At 40.5% G+C, this 23,536-nt stretch overlaps 1 protein-coding gene and 1 pseudogene across 2 annotated transcripts in view; both read left to right on the top strand.

The window, feature by feature from the left end:
- The window catches only part of LOC308342884 (large ribosomal subunit protein uL23-like), a 1,151,147-nt pseudogene that overhangs the window by 560,925 nt on the left and 566,686 nt on the right, over positions 1–23,536 (top strand). The window lies entirely within an intron of this gene.
- SCAMP1 (secretory carrier membrane protein 1) overlaps positions 9,113–23,536 on the top strand; it is a 127,126-nt gene continuing 112,702 nt past the window's right edge. The window contains exon 1 of the mRNA XM_080803560.1: positions 9,113–9,381. Within this exon, the coding sequence (XP_080659686.1) occupies positions 9,325–9,381 (57 nt within the window). The 5' untranslated portion in view covers positions 9,113–9,324. The remainder of the gene's footprint in view (positions 9,382–23,536) is intronic.

The raw sequence follows: 23,536 nt of genomic DNA, 5'->3' as shown, positions 1-23,536 counted from the left end.
TCCATTGATTTAGAAATTATTGGACTTGATTATTTTTGTGTTAACATTAATTTTAAAAAATTCATATCACCAAATCTCCATTGACTTTATGTTTCAAATTCATTTGTGTACCAAAGTACAGTTTAATCAAGAAACCCGTCTAATACCCTTGTGAAAATGTGATTAATTTCTTCAGAATCTTGCCTGACAACGAAGATGTTCTCTATTCTTATGTTTCCGTCACTGATCTTCTTGTGCCCTTTATGGTGAAAAGTGGGTGACAAAGCAGGCAAAGGGAAGGCAAATTGTTTTCCAATTTTGTTTTTATACAGAAGTTTCATCGTTCCTAAAAAAATCTTTCTAGAAACATTTGCTACAGGTTTTATGTGCTATAATAAAATACAGCATTAAAGACAAAAATCTAGAATACATTGTACAAACTACTATTTTTTTTTAAAGATTTTATTTATTTTTTTGACAGACAGAGATCACAGGAGGCAGAGAGGCAGGCAGAGAGAGAGGAGGAAGCAGGCTCCCTGCTGAGCCTAGAACCCATGTGGGGCTCGATCCCAGGACCCTGGGATCATGACCTGAGCTGAAGGCAGAGGCTTTAACCCACTGAGCCACCGAGGTGCCCCTGTACAAATTACTATTAACAATGCAAGTCATAGGGCGCCTGGGTAGCTCAGGCATTAAGAATCTGCTTTTGGCTCAGGTCATGATCTCAGCATCCTGAGATCGAGCCCCAGGTCAGGCTCCCTGCTCAGCTGGGAGCCTGCTTCTCCCTCTCTAGTTTTCCCTGCTTGTGTTCCCTCTCTTGCTGTCTCTCTCTGCCAAATAAATAAATAAAATCTTAAAAACAAACAATGGAAGTAATAACAAGAGGTTAGAAAACTGTTAGGTGAGTACAAATTTGATGTGAAAGGAACTTCTTTGGCTTTAACTATACCCATCCATGAAATCATTCAGCTTCAGCGTTATACCAGATGTTATGCTGGGTATCAAGAATGTGAAAATAATCAAGGTATGGTGTATGCCCCAGTGGTATTTATCATCTGGAGGGAGACAAAAGTATGCCAAAGGGGTGATAGACATCATTGAAGCCCATGGTTGCATTCCTTTGGCAACTTCTGACTTGAGCTCTGGTAGACAGTAACCATGTATGTTGACGGTTTCTCACTACTAGTGTTCACTGAGTTTCTGAGCTTTACTGCCTTAGGGATTGCGTGTGTGTGTGTGTGTGTGTGTGTGTGTGTGTGTTTAACGTGCCTGGGAAGTTCCCTACCAATAAGGACTAGGAGTTGGTGGATAAATGCCTCTGTCCTTCGGAAAACAATTATAAGGAATATTCCTCATGGTTCCTCAGAGGATCCCTACTGGGAATGAGCCCCAATTACTTATAGTTGTAAATTGCTTAATAATTCATTTATTGGAGGGATTCCTGGGTGGCCCAGTCGGTTAAGTGTCCAACTCTTGGTTTTGGCTCAGGTCACAAGCTTGGAGTTGTGGGATTGGACCCCACACTTGGTTCTACACTCAGCTCGGAGTCTGCTAAAGATTCTCTCCCTCTCCTTCTGCCCCTCCCCCTGCTTGTGCTCTCTCTCTCTCAAATAAAAATCTTTTTTTTTTTTAAAGATTTTATTTATTTACTTGGCAGACAGATCACAAGTAGACAGAGAGGCAGGCAGAGAGAGAGAGGAAGGGAAGCAGGCTCCCCGCTGAGCAGAGAGCCTGATGTGGGGTTCGATCCCAGGACCCTGGGATCATGACCCGAGCTGAAGGCAGAGGCTTTAACCCACTAAGCCACCCAGGCACCCCTCAAATAAAAATCTTTAAAAAAAAATTTCATTTATTGGATTTTCCTCTCTAGCTGTTTTGTTCTTCCCTCTCCCTCACTCTAGGTCCCAGGGAACACCACTCAAATAACCTATTTATACCCAAGTTCCTTGTCACTTTCACCAAAATCAAGGTTCTGATTTTGGCAAAATCTGATTTTTGCATTACCAATATAAAGTACTGATTTCTATAGATGATAAATAAAGAAACAGAATTCTCTGGTTCTATAGAGGATAGATCAACTAACTCCTTGAGTAGGAGCTGCCAGGAGAGACTATAGGTCAACCGCAGAAGCCAAAAAAGGGGGAGAAGTTTGAAATTGATAGTTGAAAGGTAAGGCTCTCCAATGTCCATAACTATTGCTCAATAGGGGATATCTATTTAATACAATGGAGGCTAAATTGCATATCTCTTGTTATTTGAATGAATTATATTTGCCTAAGATCTTTTGGCTTTTGGGATGAGTCAATGAGACAAGTTGGAGCTAATGCCTAGTCCTTGGATTCAGCAGTTTTTACAACCAAGAATATGAACAAATCTATGCTTTGACCTTTGAAACCATCTCTTGATTCATGAGGATGGTTCAAGGTAGAAGAATGTCATGATGGCCAGGGTTGGTCCAGGGATACTGGTGTGCTTAAAGATAAAGGGAGAGTGTGCTCTACCTTTTTGTGTTTGCTCTCATCACTGTGTGGTGGCTTTCTATTGTCTTGTAATCAAGCTCCTAGGGCAATGTGTCAGTTTCCATGAGAGAGGGGCTGTGAAAATGTAAAGAGAGGGTCAAAAGATAAAGTTGTGATTCATCAAAGCATTATTTTAAAAAACTAAAATCATGAAAACCTCCCTGTGTAAGGCCCTCCCCTAGCCCAACCCAGTTCCTTGGCTAAGATGTCTAAAGAATATGTGATTTGAGCAGGATTGTACTGGGATTTGTGGAAGGAAAAAATATCCTCCCTCAGCCCCATGGCCTAAGACCATACCAAGAGACAGGCAGAAAACTGGCAAGGGTGAAAGTGGAGGGAAACCAACTGTGGCAGCTGTCCCAAGGACTCTTTCAGTGAAGGGAGGTGATGTGGTGGGGATGGAGGAGAGCTTTGGTTCTCAGACCTAGAGACAATGGATGTCGTTATCCACATCCCTGACAGTATTTCTCCCCAGTCATCTGGTAGTTGGACATTGGGCTACAACGACATACATAATGAACCAACAAGGTTATGCCACTTCTCTTAACAAACAAACAAACAAACAAACAAAAAGAACCCAACGTGGAATTCTATCCTTGGGCAATATAATAAAGCCTCATGTAGAATGCAAGGACAAACAATATGAAACCCCAGACATGAAGCCTCTGTTTCACATAATTCTTAAAATAGCTTTTAGATTCAATTCCATTCTGAGTTCTCATTTTCTCATTTGTGAACTGATGATAATAATATTTGCTTCCCAAAGATATATTGTATAGGAGAAAATGTATGTTGAGCCTCCAGAATTTCAGGGCTTGACCAATGCCAGACATACAAGAAATTTGAACTGTCTCTATATCCTTTTCCCTCTTTACAATAGCTATTCTAAATAAAACTGATTTCTTTTTAAAAATTCTCAGTTAATTGAAGAGGGAGAAAATTAAAAGAAACTTTCTTTCTATAAAAACTCAGTAGGGGTGCCTGGGTGGCTCAGTGGGTGAAGCCTCTGCCTTTGACCCAGGTCATGATCTCAGGGTCCTGGGATCAAGGCCTCCCCCCCCGCCGCCCAATCGGGCTCTCTGCTCAGCAGGGAGCCTGCATCCATCCCTGCACCCCCCCACCTGCTGCTCTGCCTACTTGTGATCTGTCAAATAAATAAATAAAATCTTAAAAAAAAAAAAAATCAATAGTCAGGGCACCTGAGCGGCTCAGTAGTTAAGCGTCTGCCTTTGGGTCAGGTCATGATCCCTGGATCTGGGGTTGAGCCCCTCATTGGGCTCCCTGCTCCACAGGAAGCCTGCTTCTCCCACTCTCCCTGCTTGTGTTGCCTCTCGCTGTTTCTCTGCCAAATGAATAAATAAAATCTTTAAAAAAAAGAAAAAAGAAAAAAACAACCAAGCCCAATAGTCAGATTTGGGGTATTTATTTTGGGAGACTAGAAAATGGGTTAGATTGCTGTGATTATTTCTTCTTTTACAAGAGTTCCCTGAAGATTTATGCCTAATTTGCAGCTTAAGAATTGTAAACTGCCCTTACTTTGAAGACTTTTATGAAACTGCACAGACATTAGGTAATATCAGGTGTAATTACAAAATTTATTGTTCATGAAAAAAACCAAAATCAGTTTTCTGAAAATGTACCTAGATAAAAATAACAGTAGTCCTAGTTCTGCTTCTCACACTAGTGTCCAAAGGAGTTGCAGGACTGTAACACTTATTTTATTACTTTACTATATTTATATATTACTATATATACATTACTACACATTACTATATATATTACTATGTATATGTTTTACTATTATTATATTACTATACTACATAATTTACTGTATATACTATAATATATAATATAGTACATATTATATACTATAGAATTTACTATATAGTTTATATATTTTACTACAACATAATTTACTTTATTTTCCTTTTTTATAGCATTTTAAATATGATCACTGGTTAATGCCTCAATATTTAGGTATATACATATGTGTGTGTGTGTGTATAACATACATGTATGTATTATTTATTTATTTATTTATTTATTTTGACAGAGACCAGCAAGAGAGGGAACATAAGCAGGGCGAGTGGGTGAGGGAGAACAGGCTTCTGGCAGAGCAGGGAGCCCGATGCGGGCTCGATCCCAGGACTCTGGGATCATGACCTAAGCCAAAGGCAGACAGATGCTTAACGACTGAGCCACCCAGGTGCCCATACATGTATGTATAATAATGTTTTGCAAAATGCATTTTGTCTTGCAAAATGAGGATAATTTCACCATAATGTTCTTATGCAGACTCTTCTAGCCAATAAAATGAACTCTACAGTTAGTTCTTTTTTTTTTCTTAAAGATTTTATTTATTTATTTGAGAGAAGCACACGAGGGGGCGGAGAGAGAGAGAGAGAGAGGGAGAAGTAGGCCCCCCTCTGACGCTTAACCATCTGAGCCACCCAGGCGCCCCACAGTTAGTTTCTGCATTTCATTGGCCCATACCATTACAATGTTTCTATGACATCATTGTTTGGAATTTAGAGTTTCAATCCAGAAGGTTTTATCATAGTACTTGCACAACTCTGTTTATATTGACTATTAAAATGGTTGTTCTTAATCTTGTGTTTGGACTTATTCTGAGCAAAGATGTTATGTGGGATTTCTTTTTATAAACTAAGAAATGTTAACCATAAATAATCATTTCTTGAATACTTTTTTCTTTTTTTAAAACAAACAATTTTTAAAAACGATTTTATTTATTTGACAGAGACAGAGCGAGGGAGAGAGGGAACACAAGCAAGGAGAGTGGGAGAGGGAGAAAGAGGCTTCCCACAGAGCAGGGAACCTGATGCAGGGCTTGATCCCAAGACCCTGGGATCATGACCTGACCTGAAGGCAGATGCCTAAGGACTAAGCCACCCAGGTGCCCCTCTTGAATACCTTGTTATAGCAGCAGTCACAGCAGAAAATCTCGAGACAGGGTCCACTGTGACAGATGATGAATTTCAGTTTTAACACATTAGTGAATCCAGAGTCCAATGAACCTTTTGAAGTAAAAAATGTAAATTTCTAACCTGACATTTTATCAGCATTTACCAGCTATATGCTAGCAGTGTAGAAAACATGGAATGTAGCTTATAACCCCTGCCCAACAGATTCTCAAATTTAATTTGTTAGACTGAGGAAGAAGCAGCATAATGGTGGGAGGCATACCCTACAGGAAAAACAAAAACAAAACAGAGTTAGGGAGGGGTGAGACATTGCCACAGGTTAAGAAAATATTTGAGCTGTCCAAAGGACCCCAAATATCATTTAGCTATGTTGTAGGCCTTTTAGGAAGTTCCTGGGAACAGTCTCTACATTTTTTTATCTCATTCATTGCTTTATCCTTAACATCTAAAACACTATTTATCAGTTAGTAGGTGCTCCATAAATACTTGCTGAATGATTAGTGTGAAACTTCTGATCAGAGTGGGGAATTGATTTGAGAAAGGTCACAGAGCTGGTTTATGGCAGATCTGGATCCAGAAACTAGTTTTAATTCTTCATTCTTTGTTCTACCAAATTTAGGGGCACCTCCTGGAAAATGAACAAGTCCAGCCAGTGAAGCCTCCCACATTCTGACTTTGTCTTCCACATAGCATTTCGTCTTCCTTTATGAAATATACCTCTAACCAAATATATCAATTTAATGTCTGAAATGTGAGCTGAGAGAATGGAGTTTTGTTCCTAGTTCCTCTTTTCACTCACTCCCTTTGCCACTGAGGCAAATTACGTAACCTGTCCAAAGACAGTTTCTTCTCCTGTCATGAAAGAGCTCAGTTCCCTTTCATTTCTCATGTCCTAGGAGTCTAGATTTCATGAAAGCTAATCAATAAGCTCACCTGTGGACCATATGTCTGAACGTCCTATATCAGGGTTCTTAAAGTGTGGTCAGCATATCACTTTTTTTTTTTTTAAAGATTTTATTTATTTACTTGACAGAGAGAGGGAGAGATCACAAGTAGGCAGAGAGGCAGGCAGAGAGGGGGAAGCAGGCTCCCCGCTGAGCAGAGGGCCCGATTCGATTCGGGGCTCAATCCCAGGACCCTGGGACCATGACATGAGCGGAAGGCAGAGGCTTAACCCACTAAGCCACCCAGGCGCCCCCAGCATATCACTTCTATCACCTGGAGTCCTTTAAAAATACTGATCTTGCAACTGTTAAAGAGAATAAAATAGATGCATAGTTGTTGATTTGGAGGGATTTCCATTAGGCAATGCTTCCCGGCACTTTTCACTTCTGTAGTCATGGTACACATAAAAAGTGAGAATACTGGAATACTTGGCTGGCTTAGCCAGAAGATCATGCGAAGTTCAATCCCCACTTTGGGGGTAGAAATTACTTAAAATATATAAATAAAAACTTTTAAAAAGTAGTAATATTTATGAGGTGTATTAGGGTAAGAAAGCTTAGACTGTCTCTTTGCTAATGCACATTTCACTGAGAAACTGCCAGAAATATCACTGAATGAGAAAAACAAGTTTCAGGAAAATATTATATGTGAACCATTTTCAAGACAATGCTAAAACTTTGTATACACAATGTCTACATGAGTATGTATTATGTATTGTGTATGATCATTTATTATGTGCATGTAGATATACAGTGTTATAAGAATGTTGAAAGGATCATACTGGTTGTTAAAGTAGGGGAAGAGAGAAGGGAAAACAAAGAATAAAGAGAAAAAAATTGAGAACACCAGTATGTATGCAGATCCAGGCCGCCTCTCTGAGATTCCTTAAAGCAGAATTTAAAAGATAAAAGATGTGCAGAGGTGGATGTCTGCATCATTAACAAGATTCTGTAACAGTAAAGTCTGTTAAGTCTGCATTAGGTGATAATATCATTAGCCATAAACACACTGTATTGGAAATTTCCATCCTGCAATGCAGGCTAAGCTGATACTCATTGTCTTGGAACATAGTAGATGCATAATAAATAGCTTCTGATTATTTGAGTCATTTGGAGGACAGGTGGAGGGAGTAAAGGCCAAAGTGGTGAGACAAGCAGATCAGGTGGGCAAGGTCAATCTTAGGAGAGTTGAGGAAAAAAGCATATAACAACAGTGGACTGGGCCTTCTTGCCATTTTCAGACATTCAATCAATATTTGTTAGGCACTAAATACACGCAGGACACTTTTTCTAGCTCTTATATAATTCCCAAATAACCCTTTACAGATTCAAAGATATTAAGGGATAGCACTAGTCCCATCAGAACAGGGATTTGAACCCAACACATGTTTTGAGCACTAAACTAATGAACCAAATACCAGGCAGCTGCGGAGGATAGAGTGGTGAATCCGTTAGCTCTTTTTTATATCTAGAATCTTGAAGCTCTGCCATGATCTTCTCTGTCCTCACTTATAAGTTGACCCTCCTAGTCAGGCGCCTAGAAGCAGCTTCTTTGTCCTATATTTCAACTTGGATCCTGCCAAAGAGATTATAATAAATCTGGTTTTTGTCATCATTCCTAGAACTAGTATTTTCAGAATGGGTAAGAATTATCATTTCCCAGGTGACTTTGCATAGTACAAGTACAAGCTCCCCTCCCCCCAACCCCCTCACAAGCTAGTAAGACTAATTCTAGTTTTTCCCCCAAATCCTAGGGACAGATCAAGTGAGAATTCTGGCTCTTCGTTGCTTCATCTGCTAAGTGCTTTTCTGTTAGAGCAGAAAGATGAAGTGGGGAAGGGGATACCCTCTCATTAACTTCAGGGGTAGGATAACAAAAGTACAAAAATTCTTTACACGTACCCATTTTTCTGTGCTCTCATCCCTGCTGTTGGGGGCTGTTAAGGAAAAAAATCAGAGGTGTATATTTTGAGCCCAAATCCCTTAAAGTAAAAACAACTACAAAAACATCCTTTTATCACCACTAACCACTAACATTAACTTGAGGACCTTGATTTCTAAATTCGTTTCACCCTCATCCCAGCCCCACTCATTTCCGGAAAAGTAGCCATTTTGCAGATTCCGGAGAATGGGAGCAGGGGCTGGAACCTAGTACTGGATCTTTTCACTTTCTGAAACCCCTGTGGAGCCATTCCGGATCGGTAACGCGAGACTGGTCTCCGTGATTTATCAGTAACCCAGAGTCCAGGGACCGGAAGGCGAGAGGCTGCGATTCCCAGGTGGGGTCAGGTGGGGTGTGTGTGCAGAACTCATTAGCGAGGTCAGGTCCCCACGGGACATTGTCTTTGGAGCCAAGTGCGGAACTTCTCCAGCTGCCGGAGCCTCTCCAGCCATGTGCTGGAAGCGTGGTTAAATAGCTGCCCTCTCCCCGGGTGTGCAGGGTGTGCAGTACTTCTCAGGCTGCCTTCCCAACCTGGGGAAATGGAGTCAGTGTGTCTTGCTCATAGAATACCACCTCTTTCCCAAGTCACGTTCGCTCACCGGCAGCCTATCCTAAATGGGTAGTAATATAATTCTAGCCAAACTCATTCCTCATCAAGACGCGTAATCTTGGGCCCATGGAACGTAGGACGGGTCACCTCCGCTCTCCGCTACCGGCTCCCTCCGCCCCTGGTCCCCACTCGGTCGCAGCCAAAGCCCGGAACGCTGGATCCAGGCCCGGAAGAACGGGATCACGAACGGGAACGGCGCCGCCGGCCGGGAGCCCGTGGCACCGGGCATGCTCAGTGGCGCGGCCGGCTGGGTGGCCCCGAGAGCTGCACCCGGATCTGCTCGGCGGCGGCGGCGGCGGCGGCGACGTGAGCGCGCAGGGGGGCGGCGGCCTCGCCTCGTCTCCCTCTCTGCGCCTGGGTCCGGTGGGTGACGCCAAGCGCCAGAGAGATGTCGGATTTCGACAGTAACCCCTTTGCGGACCCGGATCTCAACAACCCTTTCAAGGTGAGCGTGTGGTCCCCAGCAGCCTTCCGCCGCCGCGACGCGTTGTTGTTTGTGAAAACGGCAAGTTCCTTCGCGCCCACCGAGCCCGCCCCTCGGCTCCCCTTAGCCGCCTAGACAGGGGCTCGGGGCGGCCCGCTCCCCATTTGGGGGTCGCGCCCCGGCCCTCGCAACGCTTGTTTGGGGGTTGGAGTGGAACGTCCTCGGCTTCCTCTCCCGCCGCCCCCTCCGCACATTCCTGACTGGGGACGGTCGTGCTCTCGCCCGGGAGTGGGCCCGCGCGTCGGGAGGGTTCCCGGCCCGTCTCTCGGGAGCGAGGAGAGTAGAGCTCAGGGCAGGTGGAGTTGTCACTTGACAGGCGAGTGTGGCGGGCCGGGCCCGGGCGGGGGCCGGGAGCCGGGAGGCGGCGGAGGGGATCGCCTTTGGGTGGGGTTGTCATGGGGACCCGCAGCGGCGGCGAAGGGCTGCGTGGGGAGTGATGGCAGAGGTGTAGAAGAGAGGTGAGGGCGTCGAGTACGCTTCAATTAAAAAAAAAAAAAAAAAAAAGAAGCTTGTGTTTTTATTTTTTAAACTTGTGTTGCGTTCACATACCACCAGCGGCGCTGCTTCCCCCCCCATTTGATTGAGGTTGAGAGTATTGATACCGTAGCCGAAGTGAAAAATAAACACACCTGGGAAACAATAGTGCACGTGGACGACCATCTTCTTACCTAACTGCTTTTAGTAAGGTGAACGACGGGATGTTTTCCAAGCTCCTGGTGCGTCACCGGTTCTCTGGGCTGTGTGAGGATAGCATTTCGTCCATGAGCTTCTTTCCTTCTTGGAGTGAACCTTATCAACCCCGGCTTTGGAAGGGCTTGGCACAGAAACGGGCAATAAGGGAGGAGGCTAAGATGTTTATGATCTGTGCTTAAACTACTGCAACATCTGAGTAAATACCTATTTAAAGAATAATAGTCTAGGTTTCTTAATGAGTCTCAGCTGCTTACAAGTATAATTTGTTTCCAACTGTTGGTCAAAGTTTATTAATTTTTTTCTGGATATGTGCAATAGTAACTTTGTAGTCAAACAATATGAAAGAGTAACTTTATTTTGTGGTCTCACAAGTGTCACTTTTGCCTTGAGTTTACATCTCATTATTCCTGGTTTTGTCTCTTATTACGAATCCTGGAAGGGGGTGGCACCCGCCTGGCTCAGTCCGTGGAGCATGCTACTCTTGATCTTGGGGTTGTGAGTTCAAGCCTCATGTTGGGTGTAGAAATTATTTAAAAATAGAACCTTAAAAAAAATTCTGGAAGGGAAAATAACTCTTTTTTTGATTATTGGCCTTTTAATTTCATGGGGATTATTATAATTAAATGATGATGGTTTTTTTTTTAAGATTTTATTTGTTTTTTTGACAGACAGAGATCACAAGTAGGCAGAGAGGCAGGCAGAGAGACAGAGGGGGAAGCGGGCTTCCTGCTGAGCAGAGAGCCTGATGTGGGGCTCCATCCCAGGATCCTGGGATCATGACCTGAGCCGAAGGCAGAGGCTTTAACCCACTGAGCCACCCAGGTGCCCCAATGATGGTGGTTCTTGACAACTTGATTCACTATGTAGGAATGTAGAATCAACTCAGTCTACTTTTGCTCCTAGTGTCCTTTAAGAAGATTCTGTGCAAACGGCCTGGAACTTTTCAGGCTTTTATAACTGATACAGTTGCACTTTAAGGAGAGTACTTTCCTCCCTTCCGCACCCCCTCTTCCCCCATTTAGTATTTGGTATTCCATCATTCCATGTTGTGGAAAATCTGATTATTCTTTAATCATAGACATTCTGAATACATGTTTCATAACTTGCAAAATAGGTGTCATTTTAAAATATTTTGAAGGTATAATATTGAGAACCTCTTAGCTTTTCCTAATTCAGATACTTTGTTGATGTTATTTATTCACCATCTGACAGTTTGGCTCTTTTCTATCTAGTCATTCCATTTCATGGCTCATTTTGTGTAGCTGATTCCCTTGTTAGGGCAAGACATTGTTTTCTTCTTAACCTGGACTGCTTTTTTGTGACATGTAATGTTGCCATGACACTTTGCTTTTCTGCCATAGGTATGGTCTTTGTAGTATCTAAACCCAAAAGTGGTTTCATTTTTAATTTTTTCCCCAAAAGTAGTTTTAAAGATTTATTTATTTTTATTTTAGAGGGGGAGGGCAAGCACATGAGGAGGGAGGGGCAGAGGAAGAATACTAAGCAGGTTCCACACTCAGTGAAGCCTGATGTGAAGCTCAATCCCACAACCCTGACATCATGACCTGGGCTGAATTAAGAGTAGGCCACCTAACCATGTGAGCCACCCAGGTGCCCCTCCAAAACTTTATTTTATTTTTCTATTTGATGGTCTGAGAACACAAGCAGGGGGAGTAGCAGAGGGAGAGGGAGAAGCAGGCTCCCTGTTGAGCAGGGAGCCCAAGGTGGATCTCAAACTCAGGACCCAGGATCATGACCTGAGCCTAAGGCAGATGCATAACAGACTTAGCCACCCAGGTGCCCCCCAAAAGTAGTTTTAAATACTCATTTGTGGTGGCATAGCATTACAGAACTTTTTTGTTGCTTATAAGGTAGATGCACTCAGAGGACAATGACTATTCAAATCCATAAATGTTTCAAGGGATGGATAATCTAGGCCTAAAAAAGATGTGGCTGTACACATATTCCTGTTTATGGCCTTACCCTGTTTTTGGTGACTGTCACAGGACTGTATATATGACCGTTTATCTTTCCTTTTTTGTCTACCTGCCCTGCTACTTAAAGTGAAGCTTTACATCTACTGCATAGTCTTTCTTCTTACGTGTGATTTTTGAAATAGCATTTCTCATCCTCTCTACTGAAATATAAAAGTTCCTGGCTTTGGGGCGCCTGGGTGGCTCAGTGGGTTAAAGCCTCTGCCTTCGGCTCAGGTCATGATCTCAGGGTCTTGGGATCGAGCCCTATTGGGCTCTCTGCTCAGCAGGGAGCCTGCTTCCCCATCTCCCCCCTCTGCCTGCCTCTCTGCCTACTTGTGATCTCTGTCTGTAAATTTAAAAAAAAAAAATTAAAAAAAAAGTTCTTGGCTTTATCTTTTTGTTAACTTATGGTCCTTTCTTTTTAGATCTGTTCTCATTTTCAATATCGCAGTATTGAAAAATTTCCTATTTTCAAACTATGATATTTCACATTTGGCAACCTTCCTAATTTCTTCTTGGTTAAAAGTTATTTGATTTTTGGGGTACCTAGGTGGCTCTGGTGCCTGACTTAAGTGTCTGACTCTTGATTTCGGCTCAGGTCACGATCTCAGAGTTGGGAGATTGAGCCTGGCATCCACACGGGGTGTGGAGCCTGTTTAGGATTTCTCTTCCCCACTTTGTCTGTCCCTCTCCCACTCCTCTTTCTCTTTCTCTGAAGAAAAAAACAAAAAACCAAACCAAACCCCCGAAACCGTAAAACAAAAGCTATTAGATTTTTTTAAGTTTTGTATTTAAATTCTAGTTAACATATAGTGTCATATTAGTTTCATTAGTAGAATTTTATGATTTATCACTTAAATACAATACCACAACAAGTGCCCTCCTTAATACCCATCCCCCTGCCCGCCTCCCCTCCAGCAACCCTCAGTTTGTTTTCTATTGTTAAGACTCCATTTTATGGTTTGCCTCTTTTCCCTCTATGTTAATGTTTATTTCTTAAATTCCATGTATGAGTGAAATCACATGGAATTTGTCTTTCTCTGACTAACTCGTTTCACTTAGCATAGTACACTGTAGCTCCATCCACGTTACAAGTGGCAGGATTTCATTTTTTGATGTCTGAGTTATATTCCATCATATATATGTACTACAGCTTCTTTATCCATTATTTAGTGACCATTTGGGCACTTTCCATAATTTGGCTATTGTTTATAATGTGGATATAAGCATCAGGGAGCATATGTCCTTTCAAATCAGTATTTTTGGATCCTTTGGGTAAATACCTAATAGTGCAGTTACTGGGTCATAGTGTAGTTCTATTTTTAACTTTTTGAGGAACCTGTTTTTCCAGAGTGGCTGCACCAGTTTGCATTCCCACCAGCAGTGCTAGAGGGTTCCCTTTCTCCATATCCTTGCCAGCACTTGTTTCCTGTTAATTTTAATTTTGCTAATTTTAGCCATTCTGCCTGGTGTGAGGTGATAACCTCATAGTAGTTTTGATTTGTATTTCCCTGAAGTTGAGTGATGGTGAGCATCTTTTCACGTATCTGTTAGCCATCTGGATGTGTTCTTTGGGAAAGTGTCATTCGTGACTTCTGCCCATTTCTTGACTGGATTATTTATTTTTTGGGTGTTGAGTTTGATGAGTTGTGTATAGATTTTGAACACTAAGCCTTTATCAGATATGTCATTTGTAAATATCTTCTTCCATTCAGAAGATTGCTTTTTAGTTCTGTTGATTGTTTCCTTTGCTGTGCAGAAGCTTTTTTTCTTGATGAAGTCCCAATAGTTCATTTTTGCTTTTGTTTCTCTTGCCTCCAGAGATGTATCTGGTAAGAAGTTGGTACAGCCCATGTCAAAGAGGTTGCTGCCTGTTTTCTTCTCTAGGATTTTGATGATTGCTCTCTGACATTGAGGTCATTCATCCATTTTGATTTTATTTTTGTGTATAGTGTAAGAAAGTGGTCCAGTTTTACTCTTTTGCATGTAACTGTCCAGGTTTTCCAACAGCATTTGTTGAAGAGATTGCTTTCCATTGGATGTTTTTTCCTGTTTTGTCGATTAGTTGACCATAGAGTTGTGGATCCGTTTCTGGATTTTCTATTCTGTTCCATTGATCTTTGTATCTGTTTTTGAGCCATGACCATACTGTCTTGATCACTACAGCTTTGTTGTATAAGTTGAAGTCCAGAATTGTGAAGCTTTCAGCTTTGTCCTTCTTTTTCTTTTTTTTAATTATGTTAATCACCATACAGTACATCATTAGTTTTTTTTTTTTTTTAAGATTTTATTTATTTATTTGACACAGAGAGAGAGATCACAAGTAGGCAGAGCAGCAGGCAGAGAGAGAGGGGGAAGCAGTTTCCCTGCTGAGCAGAGAGCCTGATGCAGGGCTTATTCCCAGGATCCTGAGATCGTGACCTGAGCTGAAGGCAGAGGCTTAACCCACTGAGCCACGCAGGCGCCCCACATCATTAGTTTTTGATGTAGTGTTCCATGATTCATTGTTTGCATATAACACCCAGTGCTCATCACAACACATGCCCTCCTTAATACCCATCACTGGGCTAACCCAACCCCCCCACCCCCCTCTCCTGTAAAACCCTCAGTTTGTTTCCTGGAGTCCATGGTCTGTCATGGTTCATCTCCCCCTCTGATTTCCCCCCTTCATTTTTCCCTTCCTACTCCTAATGTCCTCCCATGCTATTCCTTACGTTCTACATATAAGTGAAACCTTATGGTAATTCTCTTTCTCTGCTTAACTTATTTCACATAGCATAATCTTCTCCAGTCCCATCTATGTTGATGCAAATGGTGGGTATTCATCCTTTCTGATGGCTGAGTAATATTCCATTGTATATATGGACCACATCTTCTTTATCCGTTCATATGTTAAAGGACATCTTAGCTCTTTCCACAGTTTGGCTACTGTGGACATTGCTGCTATGAACATTGGGGTGCCTGTGGCCCTTCTTTTCACTACATCTGTATCTTTTGGGGTAAATACCCAGTAGTGCAATTGCTAGGTCATAGGATAGCTCTATTTTTAAGTTTTGGAGGAACCTCCACACTGTTTTCTGAAGTTTGCCTTTCTTTTTCAAGACTGCTTTGGCTATTTGGGGTCATTTTTGGTTCCATACAAATTTTAGGTTTGTTAGTTTTAGCTCTGTGAAAAACCCTGATAATATTTTGATAGGGGTTGTTTTGAATGTGTAGATTGCTTTAGATATCCTAGGTATTTTAACAATAATTGTTCTTCTAATCCATGAGCATGGGATGTTTTCCCATTTCTTTGTCTTCTCTTCAATTTCCTTCATACATATTCCACAGTTCTCAGAGGACAGATCTTTTACCTCTTTGGTTAGGTTTATTCCTAGGTATCTCAGGGTTTTTTGTGCAATTGTAAATGGGATTGATTCCTTGATTTCTGTTTTTGCTGCTTTATTATTGGTGTATAGAAATTCCACAGATTTCTGTAAGTTGATTTTGTATGCTGCAACTTTAGTGAATTGTGTATCAGTTATAGCAAAATTTTTTGGTAGTCTTTTGGGTTTCCTATATGGAGGGAGTATCATATCTTCTTTTAATGGTGAAAATTTGACTTCTTCCTTGCTGATTTGGATGACTTTTATTTCTTTTTGTTGTCTGATTCCTAAGACTAGGAGTTCCAGTACTACGTTAAGTAACCGTGGTAAGAGTGGACATCCCTGTGTTGTTCCTGACCATACAGGAAGAGCTGCCAGTCTTTCCCTATTGAGGATGATATTCTCTGTGGGTCTTTTGTATATAGCCTTTATGATGTTGAGGTATGTTCCATCTATCCCTACCTTGTTGAAACTTTTTATCAGGAAAGGATGCTGTATTTTGTCAAATGCTTTTTCTGCACCTGTTGACAGGATCATATGGTTTTTACTCTTTCTTTTGTTACTGTGGTGTATCACATTGGTTTGTGAATATTCAGGCGCCCCTGTAGCCCAGGAATAAATCCCATTTGATTGTAATGGATGATTCTTTTAATGAACTGTTGGATTCAGTTTGCTCGTATTTTGTTGAGAATTTTTGCATTCATGTTCATCGGTGATACTGGCCTGTAATTCTCTTTTTTAATTGTCTGGTTTTGGAATCAAGGTAATGCTGGCCTCGTAGAATAAGTTTGGAAGTTTTTCTTCCATATCTATTACTGGGAACAGTTTGAGAAGAATAGGTGTTAACTCTTTAAATGTTTGGTTGAATTTCCTAGGAAGCTGTCTGGTCCTAGACTATTGTTTGTTGGGAGACTTTGATTATGGATTCAATTTCTTGCTGGTTATTGGTGTGCTTAATTTTTTTTATTTCTTCCTGGCTCAGTTTATATGTTTCTAGGAATTTATCCATTTCTTCCAGATTGCCTAGTTTATTTGCATATAATTTTTCATAATACTCTCTTAGAATTGTTTTATTTCTGTGGTGTTGGTTGTGATCTCTAACTTGTGGTTTTATTTTTTTAAAGATTTTATTTATTTATTTATTAGAGAGAGAGAGAATGAGTCGGTGGAGAGACAGAGGGAGAGGGAGAGGGAGAATCTCAAGCACACTCCAGGTGAAACACGGAGCCTGACAGAGAGCTCAGTCTCCTGACACTGAGATCATGACGTGAGCTGAAATATTTTGATAAGTCTGGCTAGGGGTTTATCAGTTTTACTCATTCTAAGAACAAGCTCCTGGTTTCATTGGTCTGTTCTTTTGTTTTTTGTTTATTTCTATATCACTTATTTCTGCTTTAATCTTTATTCACTTTTCTGCTGGCTTTAGACTTCATTTCTTTTTGTAGTTCTTGTAGGTGTAAGGTTGTATATTTGAGATTTTTCTTGCTTCCTGAGGTAGGCCTGTATTGCTATTATAATTCTTTCTTATGACTGTTTCTGCTGCATCCCAAATGTTTTGGACTGTCATGTTTTCATTTTCATTTGTTTTGATGTATTTTTTTTTTTAATTCTTTAATTTCCTGGTCAACCCGTTCATTCCTTAGTGGGATATTCTTTAACCTCCATGTATTGGTGGTCTTTCCAAATTTTTTTCTTGTGGTTGACTTGAAGTTTCATAGCATTGTGGTTGGGAAAATATGCATGGTATGACCTCAGTCTTTCTGTACTTGTTAAGGCCTGATTTGTGACCAGTATGTGATCTGTTCTGGAGAATGTCCCGTGATGAAATGTTCTGAATATATCTGTTAAGTCCATCTGGTCCAGTGTATCATTCAAAGCCATTGTTTGCATTTTGCTTTTCTGCTTAGATGATCTGTTCATGCTCTAAGTGGGGTGTTGAAATCCCCCATTATTACTATTATCAATGAGTGCCTATGTTTGTTATTAATTGTCTAATATATTTGGGTGTTTGCAAGTTGGGGGCATAAATATTTGTAATTGTTAGATCTTCTTGTTGGATAGACCCCTTTGTTATGATATAGTGCCCTTCTTCTTCTGTTACAGTCTTTGATTTAAAATCTAATTTGATATAAGGATGGCTACTCCAGCTTTCTTTGACTTCCATTAGATGATAAATATTTCTCCATCAATTCACTTTCAATCTACAGGTGTCTTTAGGTCTAAAAGGAGTCTCTTGTAGGCAGCATGTAGTTGGGTCTTGTTTTTTTTAATCCATTTTGGTACCCAGTGTCTTTTGATTAGAGCATTTAGTCCATTTATGTTCAGAGTGATTACTGATAAGAATTTAGTGCCATTGTATTACCTGTTAAGTTGTTGTTTCTGGAGATTTTCTCTGTACCTTTCTCTTTCACTCAAAGAGTCCCCTTTAATATTTCTTGTAGGACTGGTTTAGTGGTCATGAAGTCCTTTAGTTTTTGTTTGTCTGGGAAACACTTCATCTCTCCATCTATTCTGAGTGACTGCCTTCCTAGAGAGGGTATTTTGACTGAATATTTTTCCTATTTAGCACATTGAATATATCCTGTCACTTTCTTTGGCCTGCCGAGTTTCTGTGGAGAGATCTGTTGTTAACCTTATCTGTCTTCCCTTATAAGTTAGGGATTTCTTTTCACTTACTGCTTTTAGGATTTTTTTTTCCTTCTGTATTTTGCAAATTTAACTGATTTGTCTTGGTGTTGGCCTGCTTTTGTTGATTTTGGTGGGAGTTCTCTCTGCCTCCTGGATTTGAATGTCTGTTTCCTTCCCCAAATTAGAGAAGTTTTCAGCTATAATTTCCTCAAACCTTCTGCCCCATTTTCCCTCTGTTCTTTTGGGATTCTTATTATAGGAATATTACTTTGCCTTAAGGAGTCTTTAAGTTCCCTGAGTCTGCATTCACAATCTAATATTTTTCTTTTCTCTTCTTTTTAGCTTCATTATTTTTCATAATTTTATGTTCTGTGTCGCTTATTCATTCCTCTGCATCCTTCCATCCATTACATCCAGTTGGTTTCATATCTCAGTTTACAGTGTTTTTTAGTTGAGCCTGACTAGTTTCTAGGTCTTTGGTTTCTGCATAAGGGACTTCCTGGTGTCTTCTATGCTTTTCTTAAGCCTACCTAATATTCTTATGATTGTTGCTTTAACTTCTGGATCGAGGGGCACCTGGGTGGCTCAGTTGGTTAAACATCTGGCATCAGCTCAGGTAATGATCTTGGGGTCCTGGGATTGAGCCCCACATTGGGCTCAGGGAGTGCGGGGGTTCTGCTTCTCCCTCTGCCCCTTTCCCCCACTTGTGCTTACACACTTTCTCTTTCCCTAAAATAAACAGAATCTTTAAAAAATCTGGATCAAGCATATTACTTATGTCTATTTCAAGTAGATGCCTGGCCGTGACCTTTTTTTGTTCTATGGGATGAATTCCTCCTCTGTCTTGGCATTTTTATCTCCATCTTCTTTTGTGTGTTAGGAAAACCTATTATGTTTCCTGTTCCTGAGAGTATTGACTTTATAAAGAAGAGGTCATATACTGTTCAGGGCCTGGCGCTTCAGGAATTGTCTCCGGTGTATGCTGTGTGTGCTGTGTTGCTGTGTTTTGCTTGCTCTTTCCCTGAGGTCAGTCCTCTGCAGTGTTTTTCCTTGCCTGCAGTGGGGAGTGTTTGGACATGCGCCAGCATCTGGTGAGTTTTAACTAGGTGTGCTCTGGTCTGCTTACTAAAAGAGACCTGATGCTGTATCCACTCCAGCTGAAGCTTTGCAGGACTCTGTGGTCAGTAGATGTGGTGTGTGTGTGTTGGGGGACGGGGGTTTGTGCTGCTCTTCTGGGGGAGGGGCCTGCTGTGCTGGTTCTCAGACACACTTGTCTGAGAAGAGTGGCACCTGCCAAGTGCACAGGGCCAGGACTTGGTGTAAGTAATTTATGCCACTGTTGGCACTGTGCTGTTCACTGAAGTTAGTTTATGCTGGGGGGTGGGAGAGAGTAATGGCATCTGCCAACATGTTTGTCCCCAGAGAGGCAAGCCACCTCTTTTAGATGTGCTCCAAGAAGGGGGAATCATCTCTCCCAGTGTGTCCTAGGGGATCCTCAGATCATGTTGTCTGCCCTGGGCTATCTGTACTAGTTCTCCACAGGAGCACTGCATCACCGGCTGGGCTCCACACCCTCCATGCCATGGTCCTCTAAAATTCTAGTGTTTGAGCCCTGTGGTTGTAAAAACTCACAAAAATCAGCCCTCTCATTTTCCCAGTCACTGGCTTTGGGGAAATGTCCTTTTTCTGTGATCCCCTGTGCACTCTTCTCTCTCTCTCTCTCTCTCTCTCACTCTCTCTCACCTCTCTCCATGACAGGGTTCTCCCCCCTCCGAGGCACCTGTGATCCTCTTCTCCCCCCAGATCATGTCTCCACATCTCCAGCCTTGCATGATGTGGTCTTTTATCTCCCTCTATTTTTGCAATTCTGTTCTTAGAACGATTTCTTGGGTGTCCAAAATGATTTGATATTTATCTAGCTGAGTTCCAGGGATCAGGCAAGCCTGGGGTCCTCCTTCTACTCTGCATCTTAGTTCCTTTGGGCTTTACCATTTTTAATGAATGATCAGATTACCAGTTAATTATGAAGGCTACAATTCAGGAATGGCCCAACAGAGGAGATGCCTAGGGCAAGGCCTGAGGGGTGAACATCTGGCCTGCAGGCATACCTGTCTCCCAATACCTCCATAGGTTCAACCTGGAAGCTCTCCAAACCCCATCTCATAGGGTAGGCGGAATGAACTAAATGATCAAAAACTGTTTGGTTTCTATTGCTTTTTTAGTCTTCAACATTTCTTTTCCTTCACTTTTATGTTAGGAGCACTTTTGCCAGCATCTTCATTTGAATTGTCATGAAAATAATTTCTGAGGATAATCTTCTTAGATGATGTTAACTGTAATGGCTTACTTGTTTTTATCAGCTGTTATAAAATAATTTTGCTGGATTCAGTTTTTTGTTTTTGTTTTCATTTTTTTTTGTTTTTTGTTTTTTGGTTTTTGGGTTTTTTTTAGCTCCTGCTTTATTCTAATGGTTGTGATAGGCTAAATGAAAGAGTTTATGGAATTTGAATAGTTTTTATTGTGTATCAAGAAACTTGGAATAACTGGAAATATATAATAATCTGCAAAATAGATTGTTATGTGGATGTTCCTGAGATCCACTCTTGAGTTATTACAGTGTGGCTGTAAAGCTAGAGAGGAAAAAAATATTTTTCACATAGTCAACATTTATTAATTATTTTATGCCCCTTGTTCCATTCACTTACCCCTTTATTCAGTAGATATTGAAGAAATTTATATCCTTAAGGTTATTCATCTGACATATAGACAAAAATGTTTAGAAAGTAAAAAAAAGTAAAATAATCATCAGACATTAGTTATATAATATGGCTTTTATAAGCCAGTGTAAATATATGAGTAAGTGCCAGAATGAGTGCAGTTTACTCAAAGGATAGAAAAATTAATAAGTGATAAGAAAACCTTCATACCTTTTAATATGTTTTAGCATATTAATATGCTTATTGATTGTATTCGAAATTCATTTTGGAAATAATATTTTATGTAGTTTTAAAAAATGGAATCAAATTTTTGTAGCTGGGAAAGGAAAATCTTATAATGGATTTATTCAGATCTCATTCTATGGATGAAAAAAGCCCAGAGATAGGATGATTGCCAAATGTGAAATAATTTTTTCTTGATTAAAAACTATTTGATTTTCATTGCTATCTTGCTTAGTATCTTATACCCAGGTGCAGGTGGTACAAAATTGGCATTAGAATTTAAATCTTATTCCTAGTCTGTTACTGATGGCACTCTGTTTGCTTGTTGATTGCATTTCTGACACCAAATTCTTGTTTTGTATTGGGACTTTGGACTTGAGGCTCTCATACAGAGACAGCAGAGGGTAGTAGTTAAAGGTTTCTGCTCAGAAGTTCATTTTTTTTCCCCATTATCTTTTATTCAGATTCCCTGAAAGTTACCATTTTGACATTTTATCATATTTGCTTTGTCATTCGTTCCCTCCAACATACACACATACACACACACATATGTGTGTATATATGCATATCACACATTTGTATTTTGCAGCCATTTGAGACTAAATCACAGATATGATGCCTCTTTACCCCCCAATACTTCAGTATATATTTCCTAAAAAACAAGAACACTCTCTTACAAAATCTGCTCAAGAGTTTTAAAAAAAAAATCCTGCATTTGATCCTGGCTTTGCCACTAACTTGCTGTAAGACCTTGGAATGTTACTTAGCCTCTCCATATGTCTGTTTACCCTTCTGTAAAGCAGGATAATAGGACCTTCCCCATAGGGTTGTTAATCGGATTAGATGAACATATATTTAGCATGTAATAAGTGCTTGATGCATGGTGGTTTTAATTAGATCATAAGAAGTAGTGTTAATAGTAATTCAAGAAATTGATTTAATTACAGTGAACCATATTCTTATTAATTTAGTGAAGTTCATTTTTTTTAAATTGACGTATAGTTGACACACAATGTTACGTTAGTTTCAGGTGTACAACATAGTGATTCTACAAGTCTGTGTTATACTATGCTCACCACAAGTGTAAGCTACCATCTTTCACCATACAACCACTATTATAATATGATTGATTACATTCCCTATGCTGTACTTGCCCAAGGCTTACTCATTTCATAAAAGTTTGTGTTCCTTTAGATTCTTCAAGGGTACTAGATCTGTTGGGCCAGTCATAGTTGAGAAGTCAAGGCCAAACATGAGTGGTTTGCCCTAGACCTGACCCTGGTTGTCTGAATTTTAGTGCTTAGTCACTGCAAAGGCTTCCTCCCTAATAACTCTGTTCTTTTATTTTGGGCCTCAAAAATTCTACTCTTTTAAAAATAATCTCTTAAAAATGGGCTACAGTTCACCATTCTTATTTATGATATTTAAGTTAGAATAATACCAGTGGTATCCTAAGAGTTTAATTGGAGTTGAAAATTGAAAACCTCATCATTAAAATTGACTCATCCTAGATGTCCATCAACAGATGACTGTATAAAGAAGATGTATTATGTATGTATATACATATGTATGCACACACACACACACACACACACACAATGGAATATTATGCAGCCATCAAAAAACCAAAATCTTGCCATTTGCAATGTGGATGGAACTAGAGGGTATTGTGCTAAGTGAAATAAGTCAATCAGAGAGGGAGAATTATATGATCTTACTGATTTGAGGAATTTGAGAAACAAGACAGAGGATCATAGGGGAAGGGAGGGAAAAATGAAACAAGATGAAACCATAGAGGGAGACAAACCTTAAGAGACACTTGGTCTCATGAAATAAACCGAGGGTTGCTGGAGTGGAGGGGGAATAGGAGGGATGGGGTGGCAGGGTGATGGACATTGAGGAGGAGGGCATGTGCTATGGTGAGTGCTATGAATGGTGTGAGACCGATGAATCACAGGGGCATCTGGGTGACTCAGTGGGTTAAAGCCTCTGCTTTCCACTCAGGTCATGATCTCAGGGTCCTGGGATCGAGCCCCGCATCGGGCACTCTGCTCAGTGGGGAGCTTGCTTCCTCCCCTCTCTCTCTGCCTGCCTCTCCGTCTACTTGTGATCTCTATCTGTCAAATAAATAAATAAAATCTTAAAAAAAAAAACTGAATCACAGACCTATACCCTGAAACAAATAATAAATTATATGTTAATAAAAAATGACTCATAATTCAAGAATGTTATCAAAATTGTTTTTTATTATTTATAATAAATATTTTTATTATTTATTTTAACAAAATGGTTTTCATTTACAGTTAGTAGATGTCAGTCTTGCCTTAATCATTTAAAATTTATGACTGGAGGTTGGACAGCACTAGGAAAGAATTTTGAGGATTTCTTCTGTGGTAGTCAAACATTGCAAACTTTATCTTTCAACATTTATCTGGGACATAGTAGTAGTAATTTGTGGTGTATGTTATTTTATGGTCATGTCAACTGCATAAGTTCATACTGTCTTCCTCAAGTT

The sequence above is a fragment of the Martes martes genome (assembly GCF_963455335.1).
Source record: "Martes martes genome assembly, chromosome: 5".
Classification (NCBI taxonomy): Eukaryota; Metazoa; Chordata; class Mammalia; order Carnivora; family Mustelidae; genus Martes; species Martes martes.
This window is presented reverse-complemented; position numbering and strand designations above follow the sequence as displayed.